The 23861-nt window shown below is 41.1% G+C and overlaps 1 protein-coding gene across 11 annotated transcripts in view; it reads right to left on the reverse strand.

Annotated features, from left to right (window-relative positions):
* The window catches only part of ephb3b (eph receptor B3b), a 66072-nt gene that overhangs the window by 20742 nt on the left and 21469 nt on the right, over positions 1-23861 (reverse strand). For all 11 annotated transcript variants that reach the window (XM_086088301.1, XM_086088291.1, XM_086088299.1 and 8 more), the window contains exons 2-5: positions 12479-12543; positions 7268-7940; positions 3697-3852; positions 2475-2810 (exon numbers count right to left, since the gene is read on the reverse strand). In XM_086088301.1, coding sequence (XP_085944427.1) covers positions 2475-2810; positions 3697-3852; positions 7268-7940; positions 12479-12543 — 1230 coding nt within the window. The remainder of the gene's footprint in view (positions 1-2474; positions 2811-3696; positions 3853-7267; positions 7941-12478; positions 12544-23861) is intronic.

Below are 23861 nucleotides of genomic sequence, written 5' to 3' on the forward strand. Positions count from 1 at the left end.
CTTTGTCTTAAACTTTCTCACTTTACTCACCAACACACAAGCCTGGCAGGCTCTTGTTAAAACAGGAGATGCAAACCCCAGTTTTTTTGTTCTTTGATCCCCAACCCCTTGCATTTTTCTACTCCAAATCCAGCTTGTGTCTGGGGCCAGGCATCCTTCTGTTCTCCTCTCCCCTCCTTTGCTTCCCCAAAGCCTTTTTTCTGTCTCCCTCCCATGCAAGCCCACCCTATCCCAGACCTCCACCACACCTCTTTCTTTTTCAAAAGACAATGCTTCCAGGGTAGATCCCCTACTTACTCCTGCCAGGGGATTAGGCTCTGTCCTGCAGGAGCAGATGTAGAAGTAACCATGGAGGTGGCCTCCGCGGCTTATCACCACCCTTGTATTTATTTTGGTTCTTAAAGTTGAATGCACATGTGGGGAAGGTCTTGGGGTCTATACCGGTAATAATCTAATCACAGATGATCCACTCTTGCTCCTCTTTTCCTCTCCTCCTGCTCTGATCTGACCTTGGCTACCATGAATACACACTGGTTTCTGTCTTCGTAGTGTAGTACCCTTCATAAAACAATGAGGGCCTAACATAAGAATCTGAACCCTTGGATCCAAGACCCAAGAAGAGAAGGCATTCCCATAGCATTTTTTAGAGGCTCAAGGGTAAAGGACAAGATCACAGAGAGAAGATGATGAGGGGGATGGGGACACAAATAATCCTTTATGTTGTCTAAGCCTACAGAAAGAGCAAATTTAACCAAGCGACTAAACCAAAGTTGAATTTAAAAGGCCAGAGAAACCTTAACAAAAGCCATTTCGACAGACTGTCACCATCAAGTATACCAAGCCAGATTCTTACATATAATAATAATAATAATAATAATAATAATAATAATAATAATAATAATTCTTACATATAATATAGTTTAATAATAATAATTTATTTTTAAATCCAGCAATCTTCTCTTCAAACACAAACAAAACAAAAGAATGACTGATTGCCTTGACCTAGTTACTGCTGTTGCTGTAGGCTGGTGAAACAGTGTGCTAGGAACAGTTGGCTACTAGAATATTGAGGGTTCAACATGTTGAATACACTCCCTATTGCCACTTGGAGTGGTGGTCGAACAAAGCAAGCTGTGCTTGTGATAAACGTCCTTTACAAAGTATATATTTTAGCAGAACAGGTTAGGCTCGAGAGTAGAGCTTGCATTTTTGGATTTTCTACTTAACCTATGTTTTTTGTTTTTACATTTGCCTCTTGTCTTTCACAAGGTGCTTTCAAAATGATCAAAATGTCCTGCAATATTTAATTCATATTAGTTTGCAGCTGGTACGGACCAAGTCATCCACTGCTAAAAGTTGTCAATTTGGTTCGGTCTCCAGTTACTGGCTGCGCCACCGGGCGGTGTGACTTGGTCGCTAGAACTATGGTATTCTGAATAGGCAGACTTGAATTATTATTTTTTTTTACTTTATTTACAGTTCAGCATGCAGAGCTAACATAGCATCCAATTACATCAGGTCATTATAATTCAGGGGCCTCTTTCACCTAAATTTTGATCTCAAGTGGGTTGTACCAGTTTAATAAACTATAAATAATGAAAGGTCAACATCTATATATATATATATATATATATTGTTGTTGTTGTTTTTTCAAATAATTACTCATATGATGTGAAATTTCTTAACATAAATGAGTGCAAAAAAAAATCCTCAAATCCTGAGTAACAACCAAATTTCAGAATGTCATTTAAGTGGTCATCAGTGAGTCCTCCAGTGGACAAAATTACCGACAACGGTTAATTGTAGTGAAAAACTGCAGTTTGTGTTCTGTCCTCATGGACCAGATTGGACCCATTGACGGGAAGGTTCTGGCCCGCATGCCGTATGTTTGGCACCACTGAATTCAGTATGTTTACTTGTTTATCCACACTACTACTTTCTTCTTCATCTCTTTCATCTTTTTCATTTCTGATCTACAAACTCTTTTTACACAGCAGCACCCTTAGTATTCAGACAGACACCACAATTGAGTAAACCCTCAGAAAAGTCAACCTCTCAAAAAAAAAAAAAGTCAACCTCTAAAACAGTTTATTAGTTATTCTACTGGTTGTAGACATTCATTTTAATGGTTTGCGCTTTAATGCATGCCTTGATAAATGTTTATACTCGCAGATATTGGTAACTGTATTATTTCGGCCACTGCATGTCTGTGTTCTATTTTAGTTGTATTAATATATTTTGTGTGTGTGCGTGTGTGTGTTTTCAATATAATACACTGTATGTCTTTTTTAAATAAATTGAGATAATAGGCATTACTTTATGTGATTTTAAGGGGAAAAAATACTATATTGGCTAATATAGGGATATAAGATTTTCTCCATTACCACAGCTCTACTAGATATGTGGACACTTTATTGATACAGAAGGAAATTGTGGAAGATTAAGTATCGTCAGAACTACACAGTTGCACCTACCGGCCTGATTAGTGGTGATGTTGACAGCAGAAAACTGAGGTGTGTACGGACTTTTGTTGGAAACGCCATTGACAGCCTGGATCTCAAAGCTGTACTGTGTATGGGCTTGCAGGTTGCGCACCGCCACTCTACGCTGGGTCAAACCCAGGTGGCGTGGTGAGATATCCACATTGTCATCGCAGCGGGAGCACATTCCCCGTTCAGGCAGGCACTTCTTACAGATGACGTTGTAAAAGGTGTCATCGCGGCCGCCCAGATCCCGCGGTTCACTCCATTCCAGGACCAGCGAGGTTTCATTCACGCTGGAGATGACATTGCGTGGGGAGGAGGGAACAGCTGCAAAAGACGTGATGGGATGAGGAAAATAGGTTGGGAATGAGTCTGAAATAAATCTCCGTGCATAATAGGTGTACTCAAATTTGTCGTTTTCACACTGCAGTCATGTACGAGACAATAAGAGTTCCGATTGCTTCATTACACTTTAATTTAAAATGTATTCAATTGTATTTGCAATCAACTTGTGACCCACAAATGCTCCCTTTTGTTGTGGTATTGTTTTCACACATTAATTGGAAGAGATTTTTCTTCTTTTTAATGAGCCTGTTCCACCAGTTCAGTAGAAAATAAATGTTTAAATTTGAATTGCAAGTTGACTTTTACACACACACAGGGTGTGTAATTAGGGACGGAGGACAAGTGAAAGAATCTATTGGCATTTCTTATCCAATTACCAGAACCTTATCTTTCATTGCGCTGGGGAACACACATCCCCGTACACCACCCCACTAACCACCTCACACCAGCAACAGACAGGAAATGCAGATTCTTCACAGGTCTCCAGTGAATGCATCTGCTCCGATGTGTGCATGTTTGCATTTAATAAAAAGCGTAGTCAGTCTGTAAAAAAACACTGAGGAGAGATAGACTTCTCTTTGAAGGCAGCTGGGCCAGGATGATAACGTTTTAGATAACAGTGGGAAAACAAGCAGAAGTGTTTGTCTTCTGTGTGCCCTGGTGGGAACAAACTCCTGGTCCGAGTGGTGATAACACTTACTGATGGCCCAAAATCCACGAGGGAAGTGAAGGCCTCGTGACCATGACCGTGACCAAAATTAATTGCCAATCACTTTTCATCCCAGGATCAACTGTGACAGGCTCGTTCATGGCAAATGGAGAAAAGGTCAGAAGGATACATATGAAAATAAAAACAATCGCCACTTACTTGTGCATGTGGAGTCAGGTGTGTCCGTGTCCGAGCGGTAATAACCGTTCCGACAGGAGCAAACGCTTGCCGCTCCGGCACTGGCACGGCTGTTCGTGGGACAAGGCAAGCACAAGCCTTCCCCTTGCTTGTACTTGAAGGTGCCAGGGCTGCAAGCTAAGAAAGATGGAAAACAAAAGTATGACTAATCCTGATTTACTGTTTCTGAAAAGAATTTGAATATTACAGAATTATGTACAATCATTTTTGGTCAAACATATGTCCCATTTTCCAAATTGGAAAAATGGATCAGTATCTTCCGTGAATGAAAGTAACATTTTGAAAGGATTAGCGGTACAATTTAATTCCGCAACTATGCTTTTGCAATCATCTGGCCTACATTTGAAAGACTGTTTGAGATCGCATGACTCGCATCTTCTCTACAGTAATTGGTTAAGCTTGTGTTTGTTAACGTCCATTGGTGTAAATTCACACGGAATGAGACTCATGTTTCCCTAACCCTAACTGAAAATGTATTTTAACCCAGTCTGACCTCAAATCATTACTGCATCTTTTTCACTAACATCCTACTTGCATTTTTTAAGAAAATAACTAAGATTTGGCTAGCAATTGCACAGGTGAAGCTTTGGTGATTGATTTTTGCTACATTTGATAGATGTGTTTTAAGTAGTTTTTTTAAAGCTAATTTTAAAGGAAGACCCGACGATATTTTTTTTTTTTCGGCTGATGCCTATACCAATTTTGGCAGAAAAAATACTGATAACACTTACTGACTAACAAGTAACTGGCTGGTTAATTAAAAAAATATATATAAATACTATATATTTTGTTTTGAATGATCGGTCCGTATTATGACTTTATTAATAGATTTTATTATGATATAAAGTTATTCTATAGTTGATGTGTAAATAATGATTCCATTGTTACTTTGTGGGCAAATCCTCTAAATGGTTACAGAGTACATAAAGGTAAAAACCAAAGGCAAACATTGGCCATTTGGCTGATTATTTTGGGGGATGTTTGAAGGTCAGGCCATACTTTAAACAAATTATACAGTATATTGCAGACATGCAGGTAAAGTGTGTATCTTTGAGTAATTGTCTCATTAAGATATGACTTTTCAAAAGAATATGTTATACAGCAAGAAAATAATGCGGCTCAGTCAGGACTCAGGACTGTCACAGACCCAGCTGCATAAAATTGTATCTCACTGTGGCTTCTGCGTTTGATTTATTTTGGTTTGGACTTCCTGTTAAAAGGTTGGAGGTCACGGGAGCGGACGACTTATTGCTCCTGCTGCTGCGTTCCTTTTCTCCAAAACTCAATATTAGCACATGGCCGCCAGTTTGCTAAGTCGTGTACATTAGCACTGAGTGTGTTTGTTCTTCAACCATTAATCAAAGTTATCCACACCACTGGCTAAAAGGAAGTAGCGCTAGATAAACACATAAAAATGACCTTGACATATAGCAGGCAGCTCCTGGCATGGCCACCAATCGGCTGTGAGGCACTGCAGGTTCATTTTAGTTCACACCAACACAAAGAAAACCAAAAGCAATTTCCCAACTCAAGGGAGTGAGAAGAAGTATAGGATTTTCAACATGTTAGCCAAATCAAAGAGGTTGAGGCAGCGTCCCCATTAAATTAAGCTTTTTCGCCGTGTTTTAAAGTGCTGATCAATCACTTCTTGCGAGTAAAGAGGTCATCCTCTGCCTTTTATCCATTTTCCCCTAAGGAACCAACTAAAGAATGAGAAAGAAAGAGACAAGGGGGTAGAAAAAAAGGGAGGGAGAAGATGTGGAGGCAGTGAAAATGTTAATCCCGCAAGCGTTCCCCCCTTCCTCCTCACTCTCCTGTGTCTTATCCTCTCATGCAGAACGTAGAGCTTAAGAAGCTGATTAAAACCAATGGTGAAAATTGGAAAAGTCTGGCGCAAAGAGAAAATGAAATAGCAAAGCAAATGAGTGGAAAGGAAAGGAGAAGCTCATCGATTAATAGCAATGCACGCGTCCTTACTGTAAATCGGATGGTGTATTAATGAGAGAAACGGCCTTCAGATTAGAATGAAATGAGGTGGGGTGGGGTAGTAGAGTGAGCGGGAGAAAAAATAGGGAGATAAAGGAGACATTGTCCGTTAGATGGGAAACGGGGGTAAAACAAAAAAAAATCATTGGAGGTGAACGTATTATTGAGTAAAATAAAAACTGAGGATACAAAAAAGTCTGAACCAGTGAAGCTTGGTTAAATAGTGTCCAGTCTTTGGGGTCTTGACCATCTGCTGCCAAGAGTAAATTAGCTTCTAACCGTTCACAATACAATGTAGTGACGCTAGCTGGTCACTTGTTTTGGTAGATGAGATCCAATACAAGAGTTAGCTCACAATTGCAAAACCTGTTTGATTTTGAGAACTTTTTTTTTGTCTTTAATCAGACATTTCAGCAAAAAAAGGTTGGATAAGGTTGGATGCATTGCCTTGTTTAGCACTGTTGAACTGTCCACTAAAATAGCAAGATTAGCTATTTGATTGACTAGCGATTACATCGGTTATAATGGTGAGAATTTATTGTATATTTGATTTTCACTTAAATGATAGTCTTCCAGTTTTTAATTGTGAAATTCTGTTTGCCCTAGTTTCAGAGGAACATGACAGTTTTCATGCCACTGCAAAAAAAAAAAGAAGAGTATTCTGAACCCTAACAGCAAAGTGGTTGTGCTGAAATTGCACAGTGTGCATACACAGGCAAGTCTCCATCACATCTGCTCGTCAATAACTTTGCCAGCTCCCCCCTTATCTCATCCTACTGTCTCTATTTGTCCTACACAACCCGAGCCTAATTTTACGCCCCCATACCCCTCAACACACACTTTCCATTTATCCTTCCCTCTCCTGCTGTCACCTGCACTCCATTTCAGCCGAGGCCTTGCTTGGCTAAATTCACCTTGCTCTCAACCTCTGTGAACTCGCTGCGTTCTCCATCAGCCTTGAAAGTATCATCAGGGACCTCCCTGCTTTCATAAATAAGCAGCCACTCCTGCATTTCTATTTATTTAGCAACCAGGTGCTGGGATAAACCAAGGTCAAAGGGCAAACTCCTACCGACAGTGTCATCTAAAGTGGATTGTTCTATTTTGCAGACATTGGATAATGTTAATAATGTTGCATAATTCCTCAGAATACAGTTCTTTGTCACTTGGATTCTAACTATATTTATATATAGTTTGAATTAAAAAAAAGGTTTGAAGAGCAATTGTTTTGCAGGTTAATCCTTTTACGAAACAATTAAAATATGACTGCACAATTGGCTTTCTTTTTTTATAGTCAGACATTTTTACTGTATTTTCTTGTCTAGAAATATTTTCAGTAGGGCAATTTCAAACACTAATATAAATTTCAGGTTGAAACTTTCTGACTGAATAGTATGGACTTTTAGTAAAGCTAAAAAGATTTTTTTTTTTAAAGAGAAAAAAAAAGATAGACTATAATGTAATTTGGAAAACATTTATTGTGCAGTCCTCGTAAATTTGTAAGATTTTGCCTCATCTATTGCTACAGTCAGATGTAAATACTAACCTTGGCATTGTGTATCCTTCATAGCCGGTTCAAAACCAGCCGAGCAGGTGCAGGCACCCACGGGAACCATCCATTCTCCATCTCCATTGCAGTACAGCTTTAGTGGCACAGACACCTCCAAGGCATTGGGGACACAAGTTCCAGGTGCAATCACCAAAGAAGTTGCCTCAGCTCCAGTTGCTGTTTCGGGAAAAACTGCAAAGTTTGCAATGGTGGTGGAGCATTTCTTATAAAAAACCCTCACAGAGATGAGTGACATGCAAGCCCCAAGGTCCTGGAAGGCCAAGTAGAACCCAGCTTTGGACAAGGGCCCAAAACTTCTGACTTTAGTGTTAACCAGTCCGGAATCGAGCTTGGAAAAGCTTGTATCTGGGGCAATGGTGTCCACTTTCACATATGGGTTTTCCATCCAGAACGGACTGGTTGCCGTGGCTGAGTCCGAGTCAGACTCATAATAGAAGAGGTTGAAGGTCTCTTTGCAGGAGCCTGGGATGTTTGGGATGCTGTTGCAGTCGCGCACTGTGAATTTCATCTCCACATATACGCGCAGCACATCCTTCCTTGGGATAAAGTCACTGCGTAGCCAGTTATTCTGGTTGAGTTCTCTTACATTACATACTTGGTACGTCCGGATGGGATTCATGGCATCATCATAGCCACTCACTTCTTCCCACTAAAAAGAGAGAAACACAATCAGGGTTAGACAAAATGATTGTTATGTGTACGTTAACTTATGGTGAACAGGCATTAGTCAGGTTTCCATCCATTGTTTCGAAATTTTTAAGCAAATTTACTGAAAATGCACAAAACGGACATGCGATTTATGCCATCTGTTTTTCTTTTGCGAATATTGAGAGGGGACTTTGCCGATGTAGGTGGAGGTATACACCATAAAGATGGGATCCACCAGAAAAACAGGAAGCGACTGCGCCGTGCGATGTCGTCATATGAGTTTGCTTTTGTAAGTCTTGATGAACCGTAGCGTTTCTTTGCTGTTTTCCATCTAAAATTGCATTAATATTCGCTTCTTTAATTAATTCCAAAATTATTTCTGTTTCGTCGTCCCCTCAAACATACCTTACTTTATCGTCCGCCATTGCTTTGTGCCTACAAACATACGTGTGACGTAATATCTGGTCAAAATGTGCGAAGTGTATCCGGTATTGTCAGCATTTATTTGCAAAGCCTGTTTCCATAGCAAAAATTTGCAATTTCCTTTTTTGCTAATTTTGGGCCCTTTTTTTCGAATTCTAGCATTTCCATTCAGTTTTATTTTCGCATTTCTTGAAAATTTGAATAAAAATGAATGGATGGAAACGCCACCATTGACCGGGACAGTCTCATATTTGAGCCTTCGGTTTCAAGTGACTTCCGTTTTTTTTTCTCCCATGTATATGTCAATCACACAGTTGACAGCGATTCATACGATAAACCCATTAAAAGGGAATTTAACTGTTAAATTCCTTCCTATTTCACATTCAGTTTGCGTTCTCATTCTCATCTACAACGCCACACGGGAACTAGAACTACTTCCTGCTTTCGTGTCTACGAATCATGGGAAATGTAGTCCTACAATCCTAACACTGCGGTCGCCGGTGTTAGACCCAACGCAAGTTGACCTTTCTTATTTTGTTACAGCACAGCCAGATTCAAACAAAACATTACTAGGTATATCTAATGAAGTGGCCCGTGATTGAATGTTTCCTTAGTTAGTGTGGAAAAAACATGAGAACTGCAGATTCATCACAATTACAGCAGCCTGACACCTTAACCCACAGTCACTGCTGCACATTTAGCACAATTAGTTACCTGTTTGGAGGGAACATAAACATTGCTTCATAACCAATTACGCTTGAATTTAAGTGCAATTATTTTGGACACCCTGCGACAGAAAACCTCCATGCTTCTTGTTTGTCTCATTTCTCTACATCTTTCAATGCTACTGCAGTACCCTCGGGGTGAATTACTAAGGACAAAACTGGATTCAAATTTTCTAAACTTTGATTACCAGCTTCATTAAATGAGTGAACGCAAACCGGGCTGTAAAAAGCTTTTGTGTGAGACACTGTAATCTAATGCAATTTCTAGTCGCGAATGAGGACACCACAATTAAACGGTCTGACTTCAAACGGCAATTCCTGTGAGTATAGTGTGTCTGTGCTGGGGACCTGCTCTGCTTACCACACAACAGCGTGTGTTCATTTAGTCAGCTTAGCTATCGTTTATTTGCACTGCACATTTAAACCACAAAGGCAACTCCAAATGTTTTATGTGTTAATGTTCTGGTTTAGTAATTAATCCTTAAGGATGAAGAATGTTACTTTTATTATACCTTATCTAAAGCATCAGATTGGCCCTTTGACCTTCTGTTTAGAGAAGGATTTTTTTTATTGTGCAAGTTTAGGAGAAGTAAATAAAGAAGGGTCTTATATGCAATAAATGAAAAGCACTTAGTAATGAGGTTCACATAGGAACATTTAAAATGTATCACTGCCCAACTCCAGCTCGAGTTGTTTCCTTTTAATTGCTGCACATGTGAACAAAGGCTAAAATATGGATGTGAATGGGACAGAGCTATTCATCAAAGACCCGAGGGGCTCTGAGGTAGACGGACTAGGTGGTCATAGCTCAGCCCTGGGATTAAAACTATGGTCTGGCAAGAAGCAAGTTCTGCAGAAGAACGGAGCTATAATCATCTGGTAGGCCGGTCGGATGGCTAAAAGCAAGCAATGCCAATGGGAGAGTTATTTAAGTGTTGTACATCACTCACCGCAAAGAGCAAAGTATTTGTGTGTTACTATGGGTTTGTACAGAACAATATACTGTACTTCATATGTGTGTTTACGGAAAGGTTAACAGACATACACAGCGATGGAACATGTTTACATGATCGTTTCAAATGTATGACTGAAGTAAATTAGTTTGAGTGAATAGAGGTTGAAATGAAACGAGAAGTAAATATTTACGAATATTAACACTTCTATAAGTACTGTTGCAATGTTGCTGAAATGAACATAGCAGATAAGCCCGCCAAAAGCACCCGACAAAAAATGGTCTGCTTAGTTGCAACTTTATAACTAATAACTAAAAAGGGTACACCAAACACCGGTTTGAAATGGAAAGTTGTCGTTTGTTGTTTAATTTAAAAGATGCGAGTGTATCAAATCGAACCAAATCATTCCACAAATATATTGCGATATGTATCGAATCGTCTTTTTTTGGAGCGATATAGGAGGAAGGAAATTTCACATTTACAGTACTGACAAGTTCATTAAAAGATATATAAAATGACAAAAACTAACTGAATCATACTTTCTCAAATTGATCTATACCATATTGAATCGTTATCTCTCTGAATCGAACAGAATCTAATCGTTCCACTTTCAAATTGAGCCAAACTTGAATCGTTTTGCACCCGACGTATCAAAAACAATACTGAAACGTCTTTTGTAGGCAGAGGCACACCCCTAATTACTAATCGTTACAATTACTGGTACTTCCCACCAATTAAACTTTTTTTTTTTTTTTTACATTTTAGAAGGCAATGTCTTGCATAAAGTGTAACACATCTGCATATAGGCAAAATTACATTCGTTAATCACTAATAAATGCTGAGAACACTCACTCCCTAGCTATAACATTGGATAAATCGTCACAATTTAATGAGATCCCATAAGTGGTGCATTGGAAATTATGCCTTTAAAAAGATCCTGCAATTGGACTTACAGAAAAAAGGGTTATGTTGCCACCATATTAACAGAACTCCATCATAAACCAAGGACCCCTTGAATACTGCATCATATGTCTGCTTTTATTAGATTTGTAATGCCAAAAGTGAGCAGAGGGAATTTAGTGTTGCCTTTTTTGTTGTTGTTTTGTGCAACATTGTAAAACAAGACAGAGACGTCGTGACTCAGACAAGCCAGGAGAGCCTCTCGGGAAAGTGTAGTGTAGTCTGTGAGTGAGTCTATTTTGAGGCTTTTTTTTTACAGTTCCGGATTTGACATTTCTCTGTATAGCTTCCTGGTCTCAGTTTTTCACAATGTCATGTCAGCAACTGTACTGGCACATCTAAAACACAAGTCTATCATAAAAAGTCATTTGTCAATGAGCACAACATGCACCTTTGATGGTAATAAGCTTGTAATGTACACTCCATAGGCTCTGGCAATGATGATTTTGAAAATCTGGAGGCACTATAGAGACTGTCCATCATTTTAAAAGGCGCATCTGTTGCTCAGGGAGGTGTTTTTGAATGTATATGCTATGTCTCATTGGTCCTTTGCTGCCACGTTGAAGCATTGATGGGGAGGAGGGTCCGAGAGAAGGAGAAGAAGATGGACGGCTGTGAGGAGGTAGAAACTATGGTGGGGGTTTGGCTGATCTGATTGTTGCAGCTAGAGTAATCTGGCTCCATTAAGGGTGAGTTGCTTTTCTTAAAAGAAAAAGGAAAAGCAAGAATAAAAAGGGTGGATGACTTGGAACAGCTGGGGTGGAATTTCCCTGTCAATGTACTGGGGTGTAAACAAAATATAAAAATGGTGGCCCCACCTTTCAGAGCACAAGGGCCACAGTGAGAGGGCCACACAAAGGCATTGGGAGGAGTGCTGGTAGGCTTTGAAGTATGGTCGAGGAGAGGTCAAAACTTTTTTGGGCCTCCTGCTTAACCCATTGTGGAAACCACATTGGAAAACAAAATGAAACTGTCACAGGTGCTTTGTGTGGGAGAGTCTAGTAGTGCATGCAACACGTCAGAGTTTAAACTTGAGATACTGTTTTTTGCTTTTTAGGTATTATGAAGCGTTCAAGGTATGTTCGGCTTTGCTTAGGTGATCGGACTCTGAGAATGTGGTCAAACTCCGAGGCATTTTCTCTCTCAGTTTTTTGGGTCAAAGTCTGATTTATACGAGTTCCGAGACGTTCAAACTCCGAGGTTCAACTGTATTCCACTGGGCACATTCAAAATACACTGATCCTGAATACACATTTTATAGTGTCCTTGTGCTGTGACAACTCCACATAGGAGTTTTGCAGTATATGCTACAGTCTGGAGCATTGGTAGCTTAGTGTTTGACAAAGCTGAGCTAGTCAGTTTTCCGTTCACAATCATCCTATAGTGGGAAACCTGGAGCTTTAATTTCGTGCGTAAGGGTGAAAAAGTGTATAAATAAATGCTTGTACACATCAAACAAGCTGAATAAAAAAACTCACCCCAGTCTCAGGGTGCGAAGTCCATGCTAATTCTGTAGTGGCCCACTTGGTGTCCATCAGTGTCTCTGGAAACGGAAACAGAATATCCAGGTTAGCAATAAAATAACAATGACGGATTAGCTCAATATAAATTTCACTAGATTTACAACCATTGTCGTAAAACTGAAGAGTGGATTGCAAAGTTAAAAATTGTTGTAGATAACATGAACATCCACATGATACAAGGTGCAGATTTGGAGCAGTACTGTTGGGTGAGGCAAATAAATACTGTGTGTGTTTGTGAGCTTGAGTGGAAGATCTCAGAAAGACATCTCCATGGTAGATCTGTGAAGTGATGTGGACCATGTTATTGCACCTCTTTGTTCAACTAATTAGCCCTAATTAGACATGTGCCTGTACACAGAAAGGAGTGGGAGAAAAACACAACTATGGGTAGCACCAAGAAGAAAAAGTTTCTGCTTCTCACACAAACACACTCTTACAGTTAAAGGTTGTAAAACTTGACATGATATACAAGTCGACAGAAGGCGATAAAGTAAAGTGACACAAAGGAACCGCTTCAGACTGGAACAAAGGTCAACACGCTTCAATTGGTTTCGCTTTCTGCCAAAACGACATACTTTAACTCTTGACTGGCAAATAAACAGTACGCTTCTCAAACACAATATGGTGGACAACGCACACTGCTGCAAATCCTCTTTTCTACTCTGAACCTCCATTTCCTGGTGTCATGCTTCTTCTGCAGTTTCTTCTTCCATGCTGCCAGCTTTGTGCAAGCAGGGAAGGAGGAAAATAAATGTAGAGTATTTTATTACCTGGAGCTCAAGGCACGGCACGGAGCCACTGTTATTATTTCAACCACTGTGCTGTGCTACTAAATAGCATGAAATGATGAAATGGTGGTGCTGGTTATTGGCCTTGTGCTACTTTGAAATGCCTTATCTTTCTCTTCCTTTGTTTTTTTGTAGAGTGACTCTGGTCAACAAATAACACACTAAATGGATATAAATATTCACTGATTAGAATCAGAGGTAACTGATTTTGGACACATTTTCAGTCAATAACCCTTTTCGAAAGGCCACGAAAATGAGTAAAAATCTGAATATGCTCCCGGATAAGACCATTGAATTACCCCTTTTGGCCATATAAATACAATCATACCTCTATTAAATGGAACGTTGGTTTGTATTCTTCACATGCTCTATTGGCAAGGAATCTTGGTCTTTTAGAGACAGGAACTACTGGTATGTGTGGCGGCCATCTTATGTTGCCACTTGCTAAGCAAGCCTAACTTGAATATATGTATTTATTTGCAGCGTTTTCACGTTATTTTGTCTCTATGGTGAAAATGCCACATTGTGTGTATATACTCACTTATATCATTATATGTGCGTATATTAGCACGTGGGTCTGGCGCGCAACCCAGCGAAAATACACAAGCAATGGTAAACAAACATGGAGAAAACCAATGAGTGAGTGATATGAATATCTTTTATTGACCGAATTTTGACATTGCCGATTTTCACAAACTGGAACTTTTGACCTTATTCCGACTGCATGCAAACGTAGTCTGTGCGAGTTTACCCCAGAGCTCTATGCAAAGGCCCTTACTCAGCAGGATTACACAAACACCACTTGGGCAATTTCTATGAATGGGTGGTGCTTTGGCCAAGGAAGAACCTATTAAATGGCAATCAGGATCCATCCATCCATCTTCTGCCGCTTATCCGAGGTCGGGTCGCGGGGGCAGCAGCTTTAGCAGGGGCTTTAGCCCAGGCTTCCCTATCCCCAGCCACTTCAACCAGCTCCTTCAGCAGGATCCCAAGGCATTCCCAGGCCAGCCAACAGACATAGTCTATCCAGCGTACCCTGAGTCGTCCCCGGGGCCTCGCGCTGGTGGGACATGCCCGGAACACCTCAACAGCCAATCAGGATAAAGTTCCATATATGATTAAAAAGTTATATTAAGATTGATTCAAGCCTTTTAATGCATACAGTGTATTTTCCTGTGTAAACATGAACCAGTAAGTACAGCAATATGTTCTTTGCCCATTAGCATAACTTCCAATTACTTCTTCTGTAGCATTGAAGAGCACCAAAAGTGACCAACATGATTCAAACGTTGTGAATTACGATTGTAGATTTAGCATGTGCGTGCAGCTGGGGATTCCTGGTGAATTACAGCCCCCGTGTGCTTCAAGTTAATGTTTCGGACATGGATGGGCGTCTGTTACACTGCCAAGCACAAGAGTTAACAAGGTTTATGACAAGAAGTAACATAAAATCAGATTGTGTATGTAGCTTTAGCTTGTCCCGCCTCAGGTGTAATGGCCTGGAACTGCGAAGCCACTGACAACTGACACTGACTCTCTATGGGAGTGGCTCTGGGAACTGAAGTGAATAGAATGTACACGCAGCTGTACAAAGTAAAAGCCCGCTTGCTTTGTCAACCATTGTGTGCCTCTGTGCTGATGCTGAAAATGCTTTAGAAAAAAAACAAATTACAAAAGCAAAACTGCTTTTGTTGATGCTCTCTCTTTGTATGACCACACAGCATTTGTCTCAAACAAGCGCAAACTTGTGTTTTCATCTCACAAAGTGTGTCAATGAATATTAGCGGCAGAATTTCCCATGACTCATAACACGACAATGGGTGATTTGAGGCTTGTAATACTGATAGCTATGCAGGTAGTAAGTAAGCTGAGTGGTGGAAATGATACACCTCCGCTGACCGTTGTGTTTTATTATTATTATGACTGAGCCGTTTGTACTATGCGCCAGGCTTATCATTATGGCTGACCTTGCTGAGAACGACACACACGGCAGTACAGTACGGCACGAACGGAAGTAACAACGAGAGAGAAAATGAGTGGAGGGAAATTGAAAGGATGATATGCAAAGCACACACCTGTGCAATTTGACTTTGTGGTTTGGATCATTCGGGAGTAAGCATCACTAACACACCACACCATGCTCTCTTTCCTGATGAATCTGCATTGTTGAAGCTCACCAGGCCTGAGCCTGCATGCATCCAGGAGTGTGTATGTGAGTGTTTGTTTGGTGCAAATCCCTGTATTGTGCTCAAAGTGGAGCACCAATTCTGAGTCAATGGGGCAAAGAAAAAAACCTGGATGACCACCGTGTAACCTGGCCACTCCCTACCAGTCCGTGTGTATATTATCTTTCTGTGTTGTTTTGAATGATGAATCAGACAAAATAATATTCATGACATCAAAGCTAAAGCCACCTGCACTGTTACAGAAGAGTTGTTTCTGTTGACTTTTCTTTGAAATATTCTAAATCCATGCTGTCAATTTGCCTATAATGGGTTAAACAACCAGAAGGACAGGTTAGGTGGAAGAGAAAGCCCAAAGTCAATATGGGACCATCTCAAGTACCTGCTTCGGTTGACCTTTTAGCTTCCCTACATTAACATCATTTCATTACGTGCTCAATTCTGGGATGTGTGAACTGAGACGTGGAATGATTGGAGCTTAGCAGACATGGAAAAGCAAACAAAGTAAATCATGTGAATGATGATGCAAAATGTTGGCTGTAAAACACACACAGGGTATCCTAAACGTCTTATCACCTGTTGTTTACTTTCTCTGACGTGACTGCTTTTCAAAAGTTTTTACTTTTTCAAGGTGTGTTGCATGATAGATGTGACCTGCAGTATACAAGAGAATGTAGTTCATGCTACTCACAGCCTATTCAATTAGCATGTCACTGTTTGAGCAATCTGGGGAACGCTTCGGTAAAGCATTATTAATGATTGAGGTCAAATGCACATGGGATTAGCATAACATGGCAGTGGCATTTGTCTTCACTGCATGGACCGAAAAGTGTAGGAATACAAATGGAAAAGATGGTAAAGGTGGTGGACACACGCACGCACATAAAGGTAAGGCCCACGCAAAGCACCCCTTCACCATCTCTTTAATGACGGGGCTGGGCTAATAACAGGGGAGAGAGAGCACTGAAGCATTCATTCCTATGGCCACATCCGCACACAGATAAAAATTCAACACACAGACATACACACACAGCACTTGGAGTTACAAAGCCTCTTAAAGTGTTTCTTTGTTAAAACAAGACACTGAAGAAGGAATAGAAAGACTATAATTGAGGGAGAGTAGTGTGGCCGGGTCTCAGCAGAGGACAGGTGAGGGTGCCAGCTTGAACGTCTCTGTCTCTGGTTGAATTTGCAGATACAGCAAATTATCAAGTCACCGAGACAGCAATGGAACACTCCACACTCAGAATCAGAATCTGCTTGCCGTCCTCCATGAACCAGAAAGTAGCATGCAGACTAACAAACAGGTAGATGAACAAACACAAATATGATCATCTGAAATGTTTGGCCTTGGTAGAGACCTGTGCTTGACCAAGTGCCCTTCTCGAAATAAAAAACCCTATTAAGCCAGGGTGCTACATGAATGTTACTGGTAATGATTTTGTGTTACAGTAGGCTTGGTTGCTCTGAGATGCGCTCTGTAGTGATGGCAAAATGAAGCTTCATGAAGCACTTGTAATATTTTTTGACTCCTCTAGATGCCACTCTTGGTTGAAAGATGCAGTGGAAATGTAATCAATTTCCTTTGCACTAGCCTTTATATTTAAATCAAGAGCACCATTTAGGGGAGTCAAAAAATATTACAAGTGCTTCATGAAGCTTCATTTTGCCATCACTAGCGCTCTGCACCAGTGTTGCATGGTGTTCCACAGGGTTAAATTTTGGGGCCCCTTTCATTGTATTTGCCACCTCTGGGTTCCATCTTAAAAGGACATTCAGTGATCCCTAGCGCCATCTAGTGGTTAACTAATAATTTGTTCATTAAAAAAAAACACATCATAAACATATTTTTAAAAATATAATCGAAGGTCTAGTAAAGGTCTAGTGCTGTCTCGCCTTACTAGAGTTGCCATGTTTCGCCGCCATCTTCCTGCTACGGTTGCCCAAAAGAACAACTTTGCGTATCTAGTTAGCCATCGAGTGTCGGACTCAATGGGTCAACCGCAGCTTATCTTCCACAGCTGGGGCCTGCAGGCGGTCGTCGCTAACTCCCGTGATTCACGCTGCTTTGCTCTTGCAATTACTAGATTTTTTTTTTACTAGCTTCTCCCGCTAGCCGCTCTTGTTAGCCACTCCAGCCTATGGCTCTAACCGCTCTTGTTAGCTGCTCCGACTAATTCCGGCTCACTCTGTCTTTCGGCGTCACCCACCGGGCTTCAGAACGGCTGCCAAGTTGCCGACGCGCGCCGAGATCTTCGTTTGCTCACGCAAAATAAGAATTGGTGGTCGACTTGCGAAATGTGGTCTCTCTAAGCCACCGTAGTGTGTGTTTCCTGCATGCTTCTAATGCTATTCTTTGATCACTAGATGGCACTAGGATCACTGAATGTCCCTTTACAAAAACAGCTATTCAGATTATAGTCAGATTTTATTCTATGGCTTTTGACACAGCATGAGACTAAATACTGATTTAGCTTTTTATGGTGTTTACTGTTTTTACGGTATTACTTTATTGTTTTAACTGACTGTTATTGTATTGTATTGAGTTAATTGAGTTACTCATTTGGCTTGTTTTTCTGAGGTGCACAACAATATGACTTACCCTCACTTCAACAGGCATATAAGCAAAACATCCACAAGGCCAGATGAATGATGAGTTTAAAACAAAAAAAATCATATTAAGGGCCTTTAAAACCCATAATGACTCCCTGAAATCCTTCCCCTTGGGCCTCCTCCTCCTTAGCTTAATTATCTTCCCCTGACCTTTTTTTTTCCTCTCCGGATTGCTTTTGTTGCGTTGCTCCGCAGTCAAACACGACGAGCACATGGCAACCTGGCATGGGGTGGCCACTCCATTAAAATACTGCGGCGCCTGGTTGCCAAACACTTGAGCCTCTGTTTAGCCACGGAAACAGTGAAATGTGTCAACATGGAGTGTGAGGACCCCACGCTCAACTTATTAGCGCTATTAGCCTGATTGCTTTGTGCGGTATCTTTGTTGGTTCGCCTTTTGTCATCCGCAAAGGGGTTGTGGCACAGAAAGAGGAAGAGGAGGGACAAAAAGAGAGCAGGCGAAGAGGTGCTATTGAAATTCAAATTGTTCAAGCAGTCTTTTTGCCTTTGTACGGGGCCAGGGAGCCATGATTAGGAGAAGTCCACCCCCCTGAATACCCCCCTTCCTTTTTTGGGGGGCAAAACCTCCGCTTTAGCACACACACACACACACACACACACACACACACACACACACACATAGGGTCGGTAATTGGTTGCTGTGACATAGATGGGCCAAAGAAGGTGATTCCTCTGTGGAATTCCTGAACAGACTTGCCTCCCATGACAAATGCCCCCCTTCTTCTGTCTACTCACACAAATACACGCGCACTCACACACATACTTCACCCCACTAGCACTCTGTGTCAGTCATGCCACAATGGCTGTCACACAAGACGTTTGCGGTGTGTTTGTGCTAACAGGGTTGCACTCCTGAAACCAAGCAAATAAGCTCTCTGCTTACCTCGCTGTCTCTGTCTTCCTCGTGTGCATCAAGTCTCATGAACTGTCTTTGCCCTTTGCATTCGTCACAAGGCTCTTGCCCTCAATTATTTCCTCAATTGTCAAGCTCATCGCTGTTGGAGTTGCAACAGCATCTTTCTCATTTAGAGTTTACATGTTTGAGTCAACAGTGGTCATTTGTGACACACTGCACATGTTATTGCAACCACTCTAGCTATTGCTTTTTTCAAGGACTAATGAAGTCTAGCCTAGTTCCTGTATTTCTGATGGAATGGGCCTCTTTGTCTTTGCCTCCTCCCCCATCTTTCATCTCGTTCCCCTAAGCCCGCTGCAAGTCGCCTTCCCCATCCCCTTCTCTCACTAACTCCCCTAATTACAAAGCAAAGAGGATCTGACGAACAGGTAGCCCCGGGGCCAGCTGTCTGTAAACCAGGTGTGCCATATATGTGAGTGCATGCGCATCAGGATGTGCCATGTGCTTATGTTAACTCATTAGAAGCTGTTCGCTTGCAGTTCGGATGTATATGAACAGCGGTAGCCGAAACTAGAGCCCCATTGTTTTTACAGTGCGTCAGCTACAATAATCACGAACAATGCATTCGGATTAATACTGCATTTGTGGAATATGAATTCAGCATCAAAATCCTCTCGTTCTTATCCATCTCACAGGACGGCCATTTTGCCACTTGCAGTCAAACTCTAAGATGACATCACAAGGTAATGACCAATCATGGCTCAGCTTGCAAACATACGACCAACCTCATAAAACAGGTGAGCCGTGATTGGTCGTTACCTCAGTCCTGAGCAGCTGCGATGTCATCTTCAATTGACAGCAAGTGTCAAAATGGCCGCCCCCCGTGATGGATAAAAATTGGTGGATTTTGCTGCATGAGACTGCATAGAACACATTGTAATGTTTATTTTTTCACTTGACTTTCCCTTTAACAGACAAAATGTCAGATTTATACAGTCGCTGAATGTATTTGATTGCTTTGGACCTTTAACTTTTGAGTTGCTGCACAGAACAGTGTGAAACATTTAAGATCTGATAAGGTAATGTAAAAGGTTTCGTTTTCCATCCTTAACATTCCACATTTATCTTCCTGTCTCAGCTTGCCTCTTCACCAAACATGTGTGCTGTTGTTTTTGCGTGTGTGCCACTTTCACAAGACTGCTCACTTGTGACTTAATAACAGAGTTCTCATGTGCTGGCTGACAGCGTTTTACATTTTACACGATTCTGCCTCATATGGTGACGCAAAGCTTCGAATCTCTACTGTGAAATGGCATCAGAAGGAGTCATCCCTGCTGTGCTGATTCATGACAGGTTGTTTGACATTGTCATCTTGTTACGTAAAATTAGGATTTGTCACAGGACGCTAATCACATGTCTGTTGCTGACATCACCCATAAATACCGCTCTAGTCAGTGCAAACCTGTATTCCTCTGTTTGGATTTCTCTCAACAATACGGAGCAGTAAATTAAACCCTAGACCAATGTTAAACTGTCTTGTTTCTAGGAATTAAAGGTTTCACAAGGAAGTTCACATCATACTTTGGAAAGGTGCTTTACTCATTTGTAAAAGTTAAGGGCATCAGCTCTGTATTTAACCGCATCCAGGATATCGGCACAGGGCCAGATTTCTCAGCGGGCATGTGATGTTTACATGACATACATGGAACCACTGCCAAAAATGAAGCAATTTTTCCCCTTGAAGTGATTCCACCACTCCTATTTTTGACGTTTTATATTTACCGATTCATTTCAACTCCAAGTTCCAATTCAACATAGAGACAACAGTAAATAGTGCTTCAGTCAGGAAATGGATTGCTGTGACCAAACACTAGATAACTTGAAAAGTGTTTGCCTCTGCGTGAGATGCCTTGACGCCACCATCTGATTTTCTGCTGAATGACTCAGTCGTCTGCGACTGAAAAATGCAAACAAGCGGGCAGGGAGCACGTTCGCCTTCACCCTGCGGATCTGCATATGGAAATAGCGATCTCCTTGTCGAATTCTGCGGGCGTTCGCGTGCGTGCGTTTGTGTTAGTCAGCGTGAGAAAGGAAGCGAGACAGAGTAATCTAGACTGCGTGTGTGTTGGTTTGTAAACCTACAGCTGTTGATTTCATTCCTTTTCACCTCAGCCCCACTTGGGAGGCTGTATTACCTGGTCAAAGACTCATATTTAAACCCCAGTGTGGAGTAAGTGCATCTTCAGCAAGTACTGATTGATTTATGAGACTGTCACGGAGATGAGAGGCAAACACACAGCACACACAGGCAGAGCACATCTCAAACTTCTATAAAAAGACTTGAAACAAACCAAAATAACAAGCAGGCAACACTCATCCAAGCTCCCAACTTTATCATTACCAACATTCAACCATTCCTATTTATAAGATGTACTGTAAAAGTGATCTATCTATTTTGTGTGTGTCTTTGAGAGACAAATAAAACATCACCTGGTACCTCTGCCCTGTTTCCACCAAGCAGTAGTAGACACTATTTTTTTGTGATTCCTGTGCAAGAAGTTACCAAAATGTAGGCATGTTCTAAACCACTTTTATTTCAGACCTATACCAATATGAGTACTCAACTCTTGAGTAGTCACCAATTCCAATACTAAGTACCGATACCATTAGTACTGTCACGTGGGGTGTGGATTTAGGACCCAAACACAGAGAAGACACAGGAGTTGGTAAACAAAGAGTCCTAATATGCAAAAATACAAAGTAACAACAGAGAGCAGGTATGGATTCAGATGTTCTTGAAGAAAACACTTGATGGAGAAAACTTGACTGAGAAACCTTGATTGAGAGAACAGGACTGGATGCATGGAAGCATCCTCGAACACATAGAAGAGCAGCTTGCATGGAAAAGAAGGGAAACCTCAACGTGCTGGGAGAAACCTTGACGTACTGTAAAAAGTCATTCACCTACTCTCGCTAGGGTATGCACAATTCTATGACATAATAAAGGCCTACATGATAAAAGTGATTAGACAAACTAAGAGTGACAAACATAGACACAAAGCTGTATAGCAACTGACCACATTATCATCATAAAGGAATATAGCAACTGCATATGACCAGACAAACTAAGAGTAGGGGTGTCCTGTCAGTTCCGATACCGATATTGCAGCCTGAGTACAGTCCGATACCAATATTGATCTGATACGATATCAGCAGGAATGATACATGCTTTTATTTACTTTTTAGTATGAAATGTTAAGAGACTTCAAAAACAATTTCTTTTGGCTGTGCGTTCGAAAAGAGATGTTCCAAAACCAGAGAAGAAAGAAAGAAGGCAAAGCAATGCAGAGAACTAGACAGACATGGAAGGTGAAAGGGGGTGTAAAGGTAACAAAGGAGTCATGAGACAAGAAGAGGAGGTGTTCAGCTCTCTTATATTCCCTAAAGCATCAGCTCTCCTTTCATTGCCACAGTGTCTTTGGCATACTGACATACATCGGCCTTCAGGGAGATGCCGTGTGTTTGTGCTCAGACATCTACAATGTCTGCTGTTGTCCCTGAAGAGTCTGCGTCTCACATGCAGCCTGATGGCGCCTGTGTTTTCTCATTGCATTACTGTAGCCCAGGGAGCTATCATCTACGTCGCTAGCGTCCTCCCTGCGGTCGCTCCGACGAAATGTGCCTGCTTTTTTGTTTACTCTCCATTCCTGTGCCAACGTCAGTATACACACTCAGAAAATAACCTATAGATCCGGCACTCCACAATATGGGATACAAGTAACATGTTCATGCATGAATTTTAGTATGAGCAGTTTGCTGCAGTGTTTGCGTGAATCCAGTCACTAAGATGGATGAGAATGAATTAGTGTGTGCTCTTTCGTCCAAGTCTATGTATATTTGGCTGTGTGTATAAACATTCTCCAACACTCAAATACTTTTTTTTTTTAATAACTGTTGAAGAAGATTGTGTGTAAGTGGTTTCCTCACAGCTTCAATAGCCGAAAATGTTATGTGTCAGCAGTGTCCTGACCAACAAAGAGACATGTGAACTGGAGCTCATATTGTTAACATGGATAATACTAATAAACAGTGCATTATTTATGTACACAATATAACCACTATCACAAGTAGGAGAGAGTGAAAGAGAGAAAAAAAATCTGTTTCTCTGTCGCTTTCTCTTTTTTCTCTCTCTCACTCACACACACACTGATGCTGTTTATTCATTGGGCTGAACTCTAGAAAGAGCTGGAACTGCGCTATTGAATGAAAGCCACAGCGTTTTGAATGGCTGGGCACCACAAGAAAAAGGCTGAGCACCGGGCTTCGTCTCTTTGTCTCAATGGTTGCTCACTGCTTTTCCTTTTCGCCTCCGTGCAGTTTTTCCTAATACAGTCATCCGCTATGGTATCAGATCACTTTCCAATACACTTCCAGAACATCAAGTAATGATCTTGTTGAATCTAATAAAAGATTTCCACTTCCTGTTCCACCCGGAACAGCTGCCTGCGAGTCTACAATAAGGGGTAAAACCCCAGTGCGGTCTGCATGTTCCACATACCAGTGGCTTCCAATTACTTTAACGCAGTTTGAAAAACACTGCGGTAGTGAAAACCAAAAGTCTTTGAGGTTTGCTTGTTTCGTTTCTGCTTCTCATTGCAAATGTATAGACAGGATAAACAGAGAACAGATTGAAAATTGGACCAATTTGTGCAGGCTTGACATGGAAAAAAAGATGTCTCTTGACTAATTATGTGGTGATGTATTGAGATGTTGTAAGGTAATTATTAAGACTGATTATTAAGGCCTTCTTAATTTCCCACTATGCCCTTGTTACCTGTAAGGAAGAAAATTAAAATAAAGGGAAAAATGCAGGTGGG

The sequence above is a fragment of the Leptonotus elevatus genome, chromosome 11 (genome assembly GCF_054856555.1).
Source record: "Leptonotus elevatus isolate MCC_2025b chromosome 11, RoL_Lele_1.0, whole genome shotgun sequence".
Taxonomy (NCBI): Eukaryota; Metazoa; Chordata; class Actinopteri; order Syngnathiformes; family Syngnathidae; genus Leptonotus; species Leptonotus elevatus.